This window comes from Cyprinus carpio, chromosome A16 (genome assembly GCF_018340385.1).
Source record: "Cyprinus carpio isolate SPL01 chromosome A16, ASM1834038v1, whole genome shotgun sequence".
Taxonomy (NCBI): domain Eukaryota; kingdom Metazoa; phylum Chordata; class Actinopteri; order Cypriniformes; family Cyprinidae; genus Cyprinus; species Cyprinus carpio.
The window spans coordinates 23,071,144-23,087,623 of NC_056587.1; the positions used below are offsets into that span (position 1 = coordinate 23,071,144).

Genomic DNA, 16,480 nt, shown 5'->3' on the forward strand with positions numbered 1-16,480 from the left:
TATGCCATAGAAAGAACCATTTTTGATTCTCTAAAGAACCTTTCAGTAAACAGTTCTAAAAAGTAACAGTTCTACATTTAAGAGCATTTAATAATATAAAGAACCTTTTTCCACTGTAAAGGTTCTTCATGGAACCATTAAAACCAATAAAGAATCTTTATTTTTAAGAGTGCATGTCTGTTTGAACTACTGTAATCCGACACATTCACAAGTTGAAACTTTATCTGTTTTTGTGTTGACTCTTCTTGCACTAGTGGATGTTTTCTAATTAAATTGTATATTGTATTAGCTTATATCATGCATTTATTGGCATTGCATCAGTTACCAGTCAGACATCTCTCTAATTAATCGTGTCTGCCAACCACTAATGATTTATCTTGATTTGGTCTATTTAGAAAATGTCAAGCACACCACTTTGCTACAAACTGAAGGGCAATATCAGGACATAATACTGTACCTACAAACATTTCTATAGAAATTAGTTCATTGTGCAGTTATAGTGTTACATCGGATGGGATCTGCGTGATATGGGCATCAGTAGAGATGTGCGCTGAACGCTGGTCCATTCGAGGCCGACCCTGGTGACCGTGTGAAGCATGCCCCAATCGTGGGTCAGAGTCGATCTCATACCGGTGACGATACCCTTCCAGCACATTTTGAAAGGCTTCATATATTTCTGTGATCCATTTCTTGATACCCTTTCGGTTGAGGTAGACAACAAAGAGAAAGACCATGCCTACGAATCCCAACACTAATCCAAGGAACAAGTAGGAAGTTTGTAGGGACAAGTCAGTAATCTCTTCATGCACTTTACTGTAACACCCCAACACCTGCGCGCTAAGACCCCGCAAAGACACGTCACGCAGAGCAGCAGGAAACTCACAATACAGCCTGTCCGCGTCGCCCACCCTGACCTTTGAACTGTTTAGCCAGTTGGCAAGCTCTTGTGCTTCACATGTGCACACATAAGGATTCTGACCCAACAGCAGACGCACCCCACTGAATCGCTCCAGCTCATGAAGACCCTCGTCACTAATAGTTCTGAAGGTGTTTCCAGTCAAGTCCAGTTCTAGAAGTTGCACGATGCCAAAGAAGGTGCCATTGTAGATGGCCACCAGAGAGTTGTTGCGCAGATGCAGATGCTGCAGGTTCGGAAGAGGAGCGAACATCCCTGGGGGTAAGAGGACGAGATGGTTGTCCGACAGATCGAGGCGAAGCAGGTGTGTAAGCTCTCCCCAGCGCAGGGCGGTGATGAGGTCCGTCAGAGACGTGTAGTTATAGAGAGACGAGCGCAGGCTGAGCTCCTGCAGAGGGCTGCCAGGCACCGAGAACGCCTCGGGGTGGATCAGAACCAGCTCGTTGTTGTTCAGGATAAGAGAACGCAGCATGAGCAGAGAGGAGAATGCATGCGAGCCGATCTCCATAATGCTGGCAGAACAGAAAGAAAGTTTGAGGATTTTAAATGGTGAAATATACAAGTCAGCAAGAGCACATCACTAAATCTATATTACTGTCAGAAGAGTAAAAATACAGATAGATAGAAAGATAGACGGATAGATCGACAAACGGATGGATAGACAGGCAGATAGATAAATTGATAGGTAGATAGATGGACAGACAGACGGAAAGACAGACAAACAGTGGATGGATAGGCAGATAGACGATAGATAGATAGATAGATAGATAGATAGATAGATAGATAGATAGATAGATAGATAGATAGATAGATAGATAGATTTCTCTGCTATAGGAGAGGAAGAATTGTATAAACTTGTTAAATCATATAAACCAACAACATGTATGTTAGACCCTATTTCACCTAAGCTCCTAAAAGATGTGCTTCCAGAAGTCATAGATCCTCTTCTGAATATTGTTAATTAATCAGTGTCTTTAGGATATGTCCCCAAAACCTTCAAATTGTCTGTTATTTAAAAAAAAACACACACACAACTTGATCCTAGAGAGTTAGTTAATTACAGACGGATCTCAAATCTCCCTTTTCTGTCAAAAATACTATAAAAGGCAGTATCCGCTCAGCTATGTTCCTTCTTGGAGAGAAATGGTATCTCAGATTTCAAATCAGGATTTAGATCGTATCATAGTACTGAGACTGCTCTCATCATGAGTTACGTATGACCTACTCTTATCATCTGATCGTGGTTGTATTTCTCTATTAGTGCTAATGGATCTTACCGCTGTTTGACCACAAGGCTCAGTACTTCGACCGCTACTTTTCACACTTTACATGTCACCCTAGAGACGACCTCTACAGCCCTGAATGTCAGCGGAGACCTCATCACCTCCACAACCATCGGCACAAGACCACGGGATCCAGACAAGACCTCTGCAGCTGTGTTGCAGTCTGGAATTAAACCACGTCATGCTGGTTTCGCCTGGTTTCCCCCCGACTGAGCCTGGTTTCTCCCAAGTTTTTTTTGTCCATTTCTGTCACAGATGGAGTTTTGGTTCCTTTTTCTTGTTTGGTTGGGGATGCTTGACTGATTGCACAGACACTATCAGAATAGAGCTGAACTGGATGTTGACATCACTGAATCATCAATGAACTGACTACCTGGAAAAATGACTGTTTTCTATTGTGCTCTTGCATTATTGACACTATTTTCCTGTTTGACACTGTAAAGCTGCTTTGACAAAATCTGTATTGTGTATATATAAAGATATACAGACGATAGATACATAGACAGACAGATGGAAAGATAGACAAACAAACAGATGTACAGTATGGATAGACACACATTCCGATAGACGGATGGATATATAGATATTGCTTACTAACAGTATATTTTCTTACCCATTATTGCTATAGACAGACAGACAGACAGACAGTAGATAGTTTTTGTTGACTAACAGTATCTTTCTCACCTATTGTTGCTCAGGTTCAGGTGTGTGACGTTCTGCAGTCCGCTGAACGCGCTGTGGTCGAGTCTGTGAATCTCGTTTCCGGTGATGATCAGGCTGCTCGCGTCGCTCGGGATCGCGGCGGGGACCTGGAGGAGCGCGGCAGACGCGCAGCGCACCGTGCGTTGAGCTCCAGAACACTCGCAGCGCAGCGGACACGACGCCACGCACGCGGAGACGCACAACATCGCGCAGACGAAGGACAGCGACACAGCCGGCGGCATCATCCAAGCGCTCGCGCTCACGGTCCGGAGCGTCTGAGGGCACCGCGTTCGCTGTAAGTGCACATGCTGAAGGAGATCCTCAGCAACACATTCATCTAGAAAGAGCTCCTGATCTCAGATTTAGAAGCCAGGGTGGGTGGAGCTGAACACAACACATCCATCCTGTCGCAGGACTGGGGTCAGCGTGTGTTCTCTGGCCATAAGAAACATTTATAGAGCAGCTTTTGCTTTGTAAAGATGTAAACCGCACTGTTAGGAAATATAAGCATCACTCATCTTTCCTTAATTGTCATGCATTAAATTCCCAAATATACAGAAAGATGCACAAACACTTCAGTCAAAACATTTGATGGAAAGAAGTTTGTTGGGTTTAAAATGCTAAATCAACTGAAGAAGACAGTCAGTATTGTTTGTTTGCGGTTAGTTAGTGGATGATGTTGATTCTCTACACCTGTGTGAACTTGAGAACTAACTACATAAATCCACTAAAAATGAACAAAACACATTTGATTCAAACACTGAGATTTAAAACATCGGGAAGAAAAGTTGAAGCTTGTTTCCACCAAGGTATAAACAAATAATAATAAAAATAAAGTAATTGCAACTTTGTATCTCACAATTTAGATTTTTTTTTGCTCAAATAAAGTCTAATTTGCAAGAAAAAGTCAAGAATTGTGAGTTAAAAAGTCATAATTAGCTTTTTTATTTTTAATTCCATGGCGGAAAAAAAATAAAAATGAGAATTCTGAGTAAAAAAGTCTAAATTGCGAGATATAAACTTAGAATTGTGGGTTTTGAACTGAACTGCGAGAAAAAAGTCAGAATTCTGAGAAAAATTGAGAATTGCGTGATGCGAACTGAATTGCTAGAAAAAAGTTAGAATTGCTTGTTTATAGCTTGCAATTAAATTATGTTTTGTTTTCATAATTGCAAGAAATAGTCAGAATTCTGAGATAAAATGTTGCAATTACCTTTTTATTTTTAATTCCATGGCAGAAAAAAAAAATATGAGAAAAAAGTGTGTAAACTGTGAGATATAAACTTAGATTTGCGAGATGTCAACTGAATTGCGATAAAAAAGTCAGAATTGCAAATACATTTTTATAATATTATATTTTGATATCTAAGACAAACTTTAAAAAAATGAGGACAAACATTATGAATGCACTTTTATTTGTTCATATAATATAAATGTAAACATTAAAGATGTAAACATAAAAAAAAATCATTAAGATTGATCCTGAAATTAAGCAAATTTACAGTCTCTATTAATGTAAAACAATATACACCTGTGAACATCCCGGATCATTAAAAATAACTGATGAAAACTGACTTCAATGCAAGTAGTTCTTGGAAAAATGATGGAAAATCGTTTTGACAGGAAATTGCTGCCATGTTTCATGTAGCCCCATCCATGTATGTGATATAATTATATTACAAATATATCAAATGCAGTAAAAGCAGTACTGGAAAAAGTCCCTGTAATTCACTTATTTACAATGGCACTGATAGTCTGCGTGTCTCTAGATGCAAAGAGGTCTCTGTATTGAGACGATGCATGATTTCAGTTCAGGTTCATCTCTCTCAGTGTTTGAAGCCTCAGTCATCGCAGGTTGACCGCAAGGGAGATGGTGACTATGACCCCACAGAGCATCAGGAAAGGCAGCCAGGTCTTCAGGAAGCCCACAAAGCTGCAGAGGAACAGAGACCTTCGAATGAGCCGTGTAGATACAAACATTAGCTTTTTAATTCTGTCATGTCCAAACCCATTTCTAAGCAGGGTTTCATGAAGGTAAATGTAATATTTTTAAAATACAACTTCCTACCAATCTCCATTATTTTTGTATTCATTTTATGGCTTGAATAGCCCTGTTTCCAAATACTAGAATATAAAAATAACTTGTTCTGTACCTTCTGATCACACTGCAAAAAAAGTTAGACTACTTAGCATTTTTTGTATAAGTATCTAAACATTCTTGAATCAATATGCATTTACTTGGGAAACAAAATTACTTAAGTAATGGAGATCTGCTGAACATTGTATTTTCAAACTTTGAAACGTTGCCAATACAAGACTGTGTTCGCTTAATTTTATTGCTTAAATTAAAAAGGTCTGCAGAAATACTTAATTTTGTATACTTCATTGCATTTATTTATAAACACTAGCATGTGCAATGTGCTTTTATGCATGTTCAAGCATTGCAATGTTAACTTACAAGCATGCAAATATCAAACGATCAGTTGTGTGTGCATTCTGTGATAGTTGCTTCTTATGTAACGCACATCATATCAATCATCACTAGGTTAAGTTAGGATGAGACGACAGTAAACAGCGACCAAGCGTTCAGAACATTATAATCAGCCTCTCTCCATCAGTATGAAACTGTTTTAAATGACACAGATTTTTGCTGACTTCTACTTTTACTTTGCCACATATTATACATACAGTATATTGGATCCGGGCAGCTCTTAAAGTGACAGCAGTCTAATATTCCTGCTGTCTGCCATTCATGTTAATCAAACAACAAAGACAGAAAATCTCTCACTGCTCTTGACTAAACCATATTTTTTTAATTAAATAAGAAGATTTCTATGGTATAAAAATTTTGATATAACGACTGGAGAAGTCCTGTATAGGACACTAGAGAGAAGATCCAGTTATGATGTTTTGATTAAACATTACAAGAAAGCATGCATAAAAAAAACTGCATGGATGAATCAATATCATGCATTGAAAAAATAGATCGACATTCATTCTGACTTGAAAGTCCTGACCTCACCTGACGTGTTTGCTGTGGATGAAGGACAGTAAGCAGAGGTTGACCATGTTCCAGGCGGAGCTGTTATCGTAGCGCATGAGGTTCAGAGCCATGGCCACATGAGAGTGACAGTTATCACAACACAGATTGTTCCAAAAACAAAAGAAAAAAAACAACCCACTCAAAAAAAAATAAAAAAAACATCATAATAACTAACTTAACCAACCTAACGAACTAAAGGCCTGTTCACACCGAAGACTACAACTATAGCAATAACGATAAAGATCTAGTTTAAAAAAATTGTTCTATATGTAACAGAACAGCAACTATGAACGATAAAATCATTGACAGCCAATCAGAATACATCCCGCTTTAAAGAGTTTCCGCGTTTTTCGCATCCGTAGCATCCTGTCTGACATGTTTTTTTCCGCCGCCTTTTGATTGACAGGATATAATAAATAAGGATATAATTAACCGATTATCAGCCGATACATCTCTAGCAAGTATGAAATCAACAGGAAAACAGAGCCAAAACCCAGACATTTCATGCACTTTAGTAAAAGACCCTACAAGCACACGTTACAGCACAGATCTGACCATTCTGTAGAGCTGTGCAATTAATCGAAATAGTTTCAATTTCAATTTCAGCCTCCAACGATTAAAATACAATAATCGAGACAAAACAGTTAGTGCACTTTCACTCCTCCATAAACGCCCAATTTCACGTGCGAATCTGTAAAATCATAACCCGACTTTCACAAAATGACACGTGCTCGATTTATTAAAGTTGATTAGATTCATTCATGTTTTTAAAAGCGTGAACGAGAACTATCGCTGTGGGATTTCTGTACATGCGCTCAGAGCCGGTGTAGTGCCGAAATTTGCACCCTGCCAGATTATGCACCCCCTGGTATTGGTAGGTTTAGGAGTAGGTGTGGGGGAGGGGTTAGGATTAGGGGTGGGGTGGGGTTGGGATTAGGCATCGGGTAGCGACTTCAACGAGGGGATGCTGGCGCTTGGTGATTATTCATCACATAAACCCTCGCCGGAACAGAAGACGAACGCATAAAGTCAACTTTTAGCTTAAGCTGCGTCTAAATATACGCAAAAATGTGTCAAAATGTGGCGCTTGGTGATTATTCATCACATAAACCCTCGTCGGTTATGTAATAAGTGAACGTAGCCGTTGAGAATAAGAATATGTGTGTAAGTGAATTGGATCCGTGCAGCTCTTAAAGTGACAGCAGCCTAATATTCCTGCCGCCAACTCTGTGCTTCATATTAAATCAAACAACAAATTAGAAGACACAGAAAATCACTCTCTGCTCTCGACTGAAGGACTTCTGTTTAACTGTTTAATTTCTTTCAATAATTTGAAGACTTTTTTTGTTTTGTTTTTACTAATATTAGTAACCCTAGTATTCTGCTGTGGTGTAAAATGTAGATGTCATAGCAACCTTATTAACAGAAACATATATATTTGATATATATCACTATCTTTAAATAAACCACTCGTATATAGAGATTGCTAATGTGTCGTCATCATGACGTATTCCCAGTGGTAAACGCAAAGCATTTTGGGAAACCGCGGCACAAACATAACGCGCCAGACTTCTATGCATGGAGGGAAGAACGCTATAACCTGGAATAGAAGTGCCGTAAAGCTTAAGAACGGAATATTCTTTTATCGTTTTCCAGCGTGGAAAAATAATAGTACAAGCCATGTTTCAGAGGGGTGACAAATAGTTGACGAATGGCATGGATAGCAGCAGTAGGAGCCCAAGATTACCTTCGATAACACTCCACCACACACGATGGTGTGTTCAAAGCATTTTCACAAAGGGAAGTTTACAACTACTCTCTGTAAATGTTATGTTGTGGGCAAATAACCATCGTGTTTTGTTTGATTTAACCAGACCATTAGCTTAAGTTACCAACGTACTAAAGCGTAACGTTATCAGTTTTAAATGTTGTACATCTAGGCTACATAGCAATTTATTTGTTGACTGTGTTTGCAGGCAAAACCTGCCCTATGAAATGTTGGAGTGTGATCCTGACTGGACCCCTTCTCTGTACCTCGGCCATACTGAGGTCAAAGCTACGAACACAGACCGGTTCAAAGCCTTTTTGGAGAATTATATACCATGCTCACATCTAATATGTTAATGTTTATTGTTTTCCAAAAAGATTTTGTAATGTATCTTCTCACATGTAATAATTTTTAGCCATGTCTGTAAATAAAATACACAAAGACCGAATGAAATTCTGCCTCCTTTATCTGTATTAAGGAAGAATTGTGCAAAATCAGTGTTCTTTGGTTGCAAAACACAATTACATAACTTAAATAGTAGTAACAATCCAACGTAATTTCAGTTTCTTTACAAATTTAACATGTAAACACATTTAGATGAATACATTTACATTATTAAAAAGTCCATAGAAAGCTTCGTGTGTGTATGCACTAACACTTAGTATCATGTAGTTGTAAAATATATGGGTGCTGGAAGTTGGGCAACAGTTTGACGTCCCCTGACCAGTCGCTATGCTCGTAAGGATCCAGTCTTTTTGATTCCCTTTTTTTCTCGTCATATCTCGTCTTTGCATTAGGATTTAGTTTTAGGCGGTATGGTCCGACAATGTTTTCTTTAGTCCCGCTGCATTTTGTACGATTATATTCTGTTTTTCACGCCTAATTTTTCATTATTTTCATGCCAGAACACTAGCCTGTTATGCCAACCCATGTAAACTGGCCAAACATACCCATAATTCTTTGCGTTCTGATGACGTTGCCGCCCAGTTGGTCACATGTCTTAGCAATCTCTATAGTTTTGGTCACGTGTCACACTCAGTAATCGTGATTATGATGTTTGCCATGCTCGCGCAGCCCTACCATCCTGGTTTTGTACTCCTCGGATGCCTGGTTTACGGCCAGATCCCAGGCGTTTGCTCCGGCGCCGTGCACTTTATTCCTATCCAGCTTCCAGAACCTGAAACAAGCGTTGAATGAGTCACACACTGTTTCAGTCTCTGTGTTCAGATGATTAATAACCACATCCACTGGTTTAAACTCACTTTGTTGGTTTTCCAAACGCCATGTTGTCCTCCTGTATGAGACAGAAATGAAAGCAGTCAGTGCATCAGTTCAGAAACTCTATTTTTTATCATCAGGTATAAACTCACTGATACAAAATAAGGTCCTGCAAAGTCTCTGATCACGCCGGCGGAAGTGCAGATGCCCATGTGACCAATGAAGGGCAGGAACCATCTACAAACAACATAAACAACCAGAGTGTGTCAACAGCTGAAGTTTTCCAATGTTTTCCTATAATCCGATACTCAGCCTTTATACTCGCGTACTCCCGAGATGTTTTATGACGGAACCGAACGTTACTCACGTCAGAACCGGGATGGGAGTCCAGACGATGCAGTACGGATAACGGCTCATCTCTTTGTCGATTTTCTCGAAACCGCCGTGGAAGTGTTTCATCGTGTCTATCTCGGTTACGTCCGCCATCACAGTCTGCGCGCGGTGACGTCATCGCGTCTGCCTACGCGCGCGCCGCCGGACACTCTCAGGATTACATACAGTATAGTCTCTTCTGCTCATCAAGGCTGCATTTGTTTAATCAAAAATACTGTAAAAATTGCAAAACATTATTAGAATGTAAAAAGCTGTTTTCTGTGTGAATATCTGTTAAACTGTAATTTATTTCTGTGATGTGCAGCTGTATTTTTTTAGCATCATTACTCCAGTCTTCAGTGTCACATGATCTTCAGAAATCATAATAATATGCTGATTTGAAAATAAATTAGTACTTTGATTAATCAAGGACGCATTAAACTTATCAAAAGTGACAGTAAAAACATTTATAATGTTTAAAAAATTCTACTTCTGCTGTTCTTTTGAACTTTCTATTCATCTGTGAATCCTGAAAAATAAAATGTATCACAGTTTCCACAAAAATATTAATGTTTTCAACATTGATAATAATCAGAAATGTTTCTTGAGCAGCAAATCATCATATTAGAATGATTTCTGAAGATCATGTGACACTGAAGACTGGAGTAATGATGCTGAAAATACAGCTGTGCATCACAGAAATAAATTACAGTTTAACAGAGATTCACCTAGAAAACAGCTAATTTACATTCTAATAATATTTCACAATTTTTACTGTATTTTTGATCAAATAAATGCAGCCTTGCTGAACATCAAAAAAATAAAAAAATAATGATAATAATAATAAAATAAATAAAAAAGAAATTTTTAAAACATCTCAGTTTTTCCAAATGTTTGGTCACCAGTGTAATATCACATGTATAATATAATATAATATTAGAGTATTCTTTTTGTCAAAAAAGCATACAACAAGTAGTATCATGATCAAGGTCAAGTCGCCCTACGTAATTCAATTTCAGTTCACATTTATTTGTGTAGCGCTTTTCTTAATTCAGATCGATGCAAAGCAGCTTCCAAGAAAATGAAAGTTTCTACACTAAACCAAACAAAGAATGTTAATGTGCATTTGATCAGATAGAACCGCAAAACGAGATTATGAGATACATGATTAAATCTAGAGTGTGTCTGAACCCCGAACATTATCAGGAAGGCTGTCCCAGAGTTTGGGAGCCGAGTCCTCCTTCAGTGGACTGCGCTCTCCTAGTGAGCGTGATGATTGTAGCGTGGAAGAAGACTTCATCACTCATCTCAAAGCTCCGTGCTTTAGATCCCAGCAGCGTGAGAGCAGGTGTGTCTGGTGCTGAAGTGACGCTCGCATGCGTTCGTTCTTACTGTAGTGTGACGTCACGTGTTAATGACTCGCTCCCCTGAAGAACTGGAGCACAGCTGTGTTTTCTGACACGATGCCAGCAGATATACGAGGGATTCGGGTTGGGGTTGTTCTAGATTATTATATTAAAGCAAAGGCCGTTTGCTGCACTAAAGTAGTGTGTGCTGATGCATACTGCATTATACATTACATGCTTACTAGTTTACTACATAGTAAATACTGCGCAGGATGCACGGCCTAATATATGAGTGGAATAGTATGCAAACATTAATCAAACATGTTATGCAGCATCACTGAATCAGTGCAGTTTTACTATAATTGAGATACTTTTACTGTTTCATTTTTATTTTATCTTTTATTCATTTTTATTTGAATTTTTGAAGTTTTAGTAATTTAGTTGTTTGTTTTTGTCATTTTTAGTAGTTTTTGTTAAATATATATATGTCCATTTTTGTTTATACATTTTACGTCCGTTTTAGTTTATTTAGAGTTATTAATTAGAGTTATTTTAGTACATCAAATTAAAATAAAAGGAACTTGTTGAACAAGCTGGAATATTTTAGATATGAATATTTTATTTCCTTTAATGTTTATTTTATTTTAAGTTACAAAAATGTTTTTTTTTTTTTAAGTTTTAATTTTAGTTTCAGTTTTAGTTTTATTCAACTATAATAACCATGCACTGAATCAACTGAAATACAGTCGTGGCCAAAAGTTTTGAGAATTACATAAATATTAGTTTTCAAACAGTTTGCTGCTAAACTGCTTTTAGATCTTTGTTTCAGTTGTTTCTGTGATGTACTGAAATATAATTACAAGCACTTCATACGTTTCAAAGGCTTTTATCGACAATTACATGACATTTAATGCAAAGAGTCAGTATTTGCAGTGTTGGCCCTTCTTTTTTCAGGACCTCTGCATTTGACTGGGCATGCTCTTCAATCAAACTTCTGGGCCAAATCCTGACTGATAGCAACCCATTCTTTTCATAATAACTTTGTTTGTAAGTTTGTCAGAATTAGTGGGTTTTTTGTTGGCCACCGCCTCTTGAGCGATTGACCACAAAAAAGTCGCATATAAACTTCGTGTGGTGTATGCACTAACACGTTATCATGTAGTTGTAAAAGATAGGGTTGGCTGGAAGTTGGGCAACAGTTTGCGCCGTCCCCTGACCAGTTCCGCTCTGCTCGTAAGGATCCAGTCTTGTTTTGATGATCCCTTTTTGTTTCTCGGCATATCCTCGTCTTTGCATTCGGATTTAGTTTTAGGCGGTAATGGTCCCGACAATGTTTTTCTTTTAGTCCGCTCCATTTGTACATTTATATTCTGTTTTTCCTTTCACGCTATATTTTTCATTATTTTTCTGCCAGAACACTAGCCGTTTATGCCAACCCATGTAAACTGGCACAAACATAACCATAATTCTTTGCGTTTCTGATGGACGGTGCACGCCCCAATTGGTCACATGTCTTAGCAATCTCATAGGGTTTGGTCCACGTGTCACACTCAGTATCCGTGAGATGATGTTTGGCCATGCTGCGGCGCAAGTCCCTACCATCCCTGGTTTTGTACTCCTCGGACGCCTTGGTTTACGGCCAGATCCCAGGCGTTTGCTCCGGCCGCCGTGTGCACTACTTATTTCCTATCCAGCTTCCAGACACCTGAAACAACGTTGATGCGTCACTACACTGTTTCAGTCTCCTGGTGTGTCAGATGATTAATAACCACATCCACTGGTTTAAACTCACTTTGTTTTTGGTTTTCCAAACGCCATGTTGTCCCTCCTGTATGAGACAGAACTGAAAAGCCAGTCAGTGCATCAGTGCAGTTCAGAACTCTATTTTTTTATCCAGTCCAGGTATAAAACTCACTGTAGTACAAAATAGGTCCTGCAAAGTCCTCTGATCCACGCCGGCGGAAAGTGGCAAGATGCCCCATACGTGTACCCCATGAAGGGCAGGAACCATCTACAAACAACATAAACAACCAGAGTGTGTCCAACATCTGAAGTTTTCCAATGTTTTCCTATAAAAGTCCGATACTCAGCCTTTATTACTTCGCGTACTCCTCCGAGATGTTGTTTATGACGGACACCGAACGTTACTCACTGTCAGAAACCGGGATTGGGAAGTCTCCCCAGACCGATGCAGTTACGGATAACGGCTCATCTCTTTGTCCGGATTTTCTCGAAACGGCGCCGTGGAAGTGTTTCATCGTGTTCTATCTCGGTTACGGTCCGCCATCACAGTCTGCGCGCGTGTGACGTCAATCGCGTCCCTCTCTGCCTACGCCGCGCGCCGCCGCGACACTCTCAGGATTACATACAGTATCGAGTACTCCTTCTGCTCATCAAGGCTGCATTTGGTTTAATCACAATACTGTTAAAAATTGCAAAGACATTATAATTAGAATGAATCAAGCTTGTTTTCTGTGGTGATATCTGTTAAACTGGTACTTTATTTCTGTATGTTTAGCTGTATTTCTTTTTAGCATCATTACTCCAGTCTTCAGTGTCACATGATCGTCAGAAATCATAATAATATTGGCTGGATTTGAAAATAAATTAGTACTTTGATTTAATCAAGGACGCATTAAACTTATCAACAAGTGACAGTAAAAAAACATTTATAAAATGTTTTAAAAATTCTACTTCTGCTTGTTCTATTTGAATTTCTATTTCATCTGTGAATCCTGAAAAATAAAATGTATCACAGTTTCCACAAAAATATTAAGTGTGTTCAACACTTGATAATAATCAGAAATGTTTTCTGGGGCAGCCAAATCAGTCATATTCAGAATGATTTTCTGAAGAATCATGTGACACTGAAGACGGAGTAATGAATGCTGAAAATACAGCTTGTGCATCACAGAAAATAAATTACAGTTTAACAGAGATTCACTCTAGAAAACAGCTAATATTACATTCTAATAACGTCATTTTCACAATTTTTACTGTATTATTTGGATCAAATAAAATGCAGGCTTCGCTGGAACATCAAACCAATAAAAAATTAATGATAATAAATAATAAAAATAAATAAAAAAGCAATTTTTAAAAAACATCTCAGTTTTTTCCAAATGTTTGGTCACCATGTAATATCACACTGTATAATAAATATAATATTAGAGTATTTCTTTTTGTCCAAAAACAGCATACAACACAGTAGTATCATGATCAAGGTCAAGTCGCCCTACGTAATTCAATTTCAGTTTCACATTTAATTTGTGTATACGCTTTTCTTATTTCAGATCGGGGGGTGCAAAGCAGCTTCCAAGAAATTGAAGTTTCTACACTAAACCAAACAAAGAATGTTAATGTGCATTTGATCAGATAGAGAACCGCAAAACGAGATTATGAGATACATGATTAAATCTAGAGTGTGTCTGAACCCCCGAACATTATCAGGAAGGCTGTCCCGAGAGTTTGGGAGCCGAGTCCACTCCTTCAGTGTTGACTTGCGCTCTCCTAGTGAGCGTGATGATTGTAAAGCGTGGAAGAAGGACTTCATCACTCATCCTCAAAGCCTCCGTGCTTTAGATCCCAGCAGCGTGAGAGCAGGTGTGTCTTGTGCTGAAGTCGCACGCTTCGCCATGCGTTCGTTCTTACTGTAGTGTGACGTCACGTGTTGAATGACTCGCTCCCCTGAAGAACTGGAGCACGCTGTGTTTTTTCTGACACGATGCCAGCAGATATCGAGGGATTCGGGTTGGGGTTGTTCTAGAGTTATTATTATTAAAAAGCAAAGGCCGTTTGTGCCTGCACTAAAGTAGTGTGTGCTGATGCATACTGCATTATACATTACCATGCTTACTAGTTTACTACACATAGTAATACTGCGCAGGATGCACGGCCTAATATATGAGTTTAATAGTATGCAAACATTAATCAAACATGTTATGCAGCATCACTGAATCAGTGCAGTTTTACTATAATTGAGATACTTTTTACTGTTTCATTTTTATTTTAATCTTTTATTTCATTTTTATTTGATTTTTGAAGTTAGTAGTAATTTAGTTGTTTGTTTTTGTCACTTTTTGTTTTTGTTAAATATATATATGTCCATTTTTGTGTTTTTGATACATTTTTAACGTCCGTTTTCAGTTTATATTTAGAGTTATTAATTAGAGTTATTTTGTTAGTACATCAAATTAAAATAAAGGACTTGTTGAACAAGCTGAATATTTTAAGATAGTGAATATTTATTTTCCTTTAATGTTTATTTTTATTTTCAGTTACAAAAATGTTTTTTTTTTTTTTTTTTTTAAGTTTTAATTTTAGTTTCAGTTTTAGTTTTATTCAACTATAATAACCATGCACTTGAATCACTGAATACGTCGTGGCCAAAAGTTTTTTGAGAATTACATAAATATTAGTTTTCAAACAGTTTTCTGCTAAACTGCTTTTTTAGATCTTCTTGTTTCACAGTTGTTTTCTGTGATGTCTGAAATATAATTACAAGCCCTTCATATCTTTTCAAAGGCTCTTTTATCGCACAATTACATGACATTTATGCAAAGAGTCAGTATTTGCAGTGTTGGGCCCTTTTTTTCAGGACCTCTGCAATTTGACTGGGCATGCTCTCAATCAACTTCTGGGCCAAATCCTGACTGATAGCAACCCATTCTTTCATAATAACTTTGTTTGTAAGTTTGTCAGAATTAGTGGGTTTTTGTTTGTCCACCCGCCTCTTGAGGATTGACCACAAGTTCTCAATGGGATTAAGATCTGGGGAGATCCAGGCCATGGACCCAAAATTTCAACATTCTGGTCCCCGAGCCACTTAGTTATCACTTTTGACCTTCCTGGGCATCGGTGCTCCATCGTGCTGGAAAATGCATTGTTCTTCTTCACCAAAACTGTGTTTGTTGGGAAAGAAGTTGCTGTTGGAGGGTGTTTTGGTACCATTCTTTATTCCTGGCTGTGTTTTTTGGGCAGAATTGTGAGTGAGCCCCTCCCTTGGATGAGAAGCAACCCCACACTATGAATGGTGTCAGGATGCTTTACGGTTGTTGGGCATGACACAGGACTGATGGTGTAGCGCTCACCTTTTCTTTTCTTCCGGACAAGCCCTTTTCCCCAGATGCCCCAAACAACGGAAAGGGGCTTCATCGGAGAATATGACTTTGCCCCAGTCCTCAGCAGTCCATTCACTATACTTTCTGCAAAGATCAATCTGTCCCTGATGTTTTTTTTTTGGAGAGAAGTGCTTCTTCTTTGGCTGCCCTTCTTGACACCCAGGCCATCTTCCAAAAGTCTGGCCCTCACTGTGCGTGCAGATGCGCTCACCCCTGCCTGCTGCCATTCCTGAGCAAGCTCTGCACTGGTGGCACTCCGATCCCGCAGCTGAATCCTCTTTAGGCTTTAGGAGACGATCCTGGCGCTTGCTGGACTTTCTTGGACGCCCTGAAGCCTTCACCTTTACAAGAATTGAACCTCTTTCCTTGAAGTTCTTGGATGACCTATAAATTGTTGATTTAGGTGCAATCTTAGTAAGCCACAATATCCTTGCCTGTGAAGCCATTTTTATGCAACTCAATGATGGCTGCACGCGTTTTCTTTGCAGGTCACCATGGTTAACAATGGAAAGAACAGATGATTTCAAGCATCACCCTCCTTTTAACAATGTCAAAGTCTGCCATTCTAACCCAATCAGCCCTGACATAATGATCCTCCAGCCTTGTTGCTCCGTCAACATTCTCACCTGAGTTAACAAGATGATTTACTGAAATGATCTCACAGCAGCTCCTTTAATGACAGCAATGAATGCAGTGGAAAGGTTTTTTTTTG

General features: G+C 38.7%; 2 protein-coding genes across 2 annotated transcripts; both read right to left on the reverse strand.

Moving 5' to 3' along the window:
• Positions 1–164: 164 nt before the first annotated feature.
• LOC109082746 (trophoblast glycoprotein-like) lies at positions 165–3,576 on the reverse strand. The gene is made up of 2 exons (XM_042773293.1): positions 2,884–3,576; positions 165–1,428 (listed from the first exon to the last, which is right to left on the reverse strand). Exons 1-2 carry the CDS (start codon positions 3,144–3,146, stop codon positions 495–497), a joined length of 1,197 nt encoding a protein of 398 aa, XP_042629227.1. The 5' UTR covers positions 3,147–3,576; the 3' UTR covers positions 165–494.
• Positions 3,577–4,297: 721 nt separating this feature from the next.
• Positions 4,298–9,456, reverse strand: LOC109055425 (transmembrane protein 222-like). The gene is made up of 6 exons (XM_042773295.1): positions 9,298–9,456; positions 9,083–9,167; positions 8,975–9,006; positions 8,793–8,889; positions 5,924–6,054; positions 4,298–4,834 (listed from the first exon to the last, which is right to left on the reverse strand). Exons 1-6 carry the CDS (start codon positions 9,414–9,416, stop codon positions 4,747–4,749), a joined length of 552 nt encoding a protein of 183 aa, XP_042629229.1. The 5' UTR covers positions 9,417–9,456; the 3' UTR covers positions 4,298–4,746.
• Positions 9,457–16,480: the final 7,024 nt, after the last annotated feature.

Coding starts and splice junctions, on each gene's coding strand:
- LOC109082746 (XM_042773293.1), bottom strand. CDS start 3,146: ATGATGCCGCCGGCTGTGTCGCTGTCCTTCGTCTGCGCGATGTTGTGC. Junction 1,429..2,883: donor CTGAACCTGAGCAACAATAG/GTGAGAAAGATA, acceptor CTGTTCTGCCAG/CATTATGGAGATCGGCTCGC.
- LOC109055425 (XM_042773295.1), bottom strand. CDS start 9,416: ATGGCGGACGTAACCGAGATAGACACGATGAAACACTTCCACGGCGGT. Junction 6,055..8,792: donor AGGAGTACAAAACCAGGATG/GTAGGGCTGCGC, acceptor TTTTGTTTTTGG/AACAATCTGTGTTGTGATAA. Junction 4,835..5,923: donor ATCCACAGCAAACACGTCAG/GTGAGGTCAGGA, acceptor GTTCCTCTGCAG/CTTTGTGGGCTTCCTGAAGA.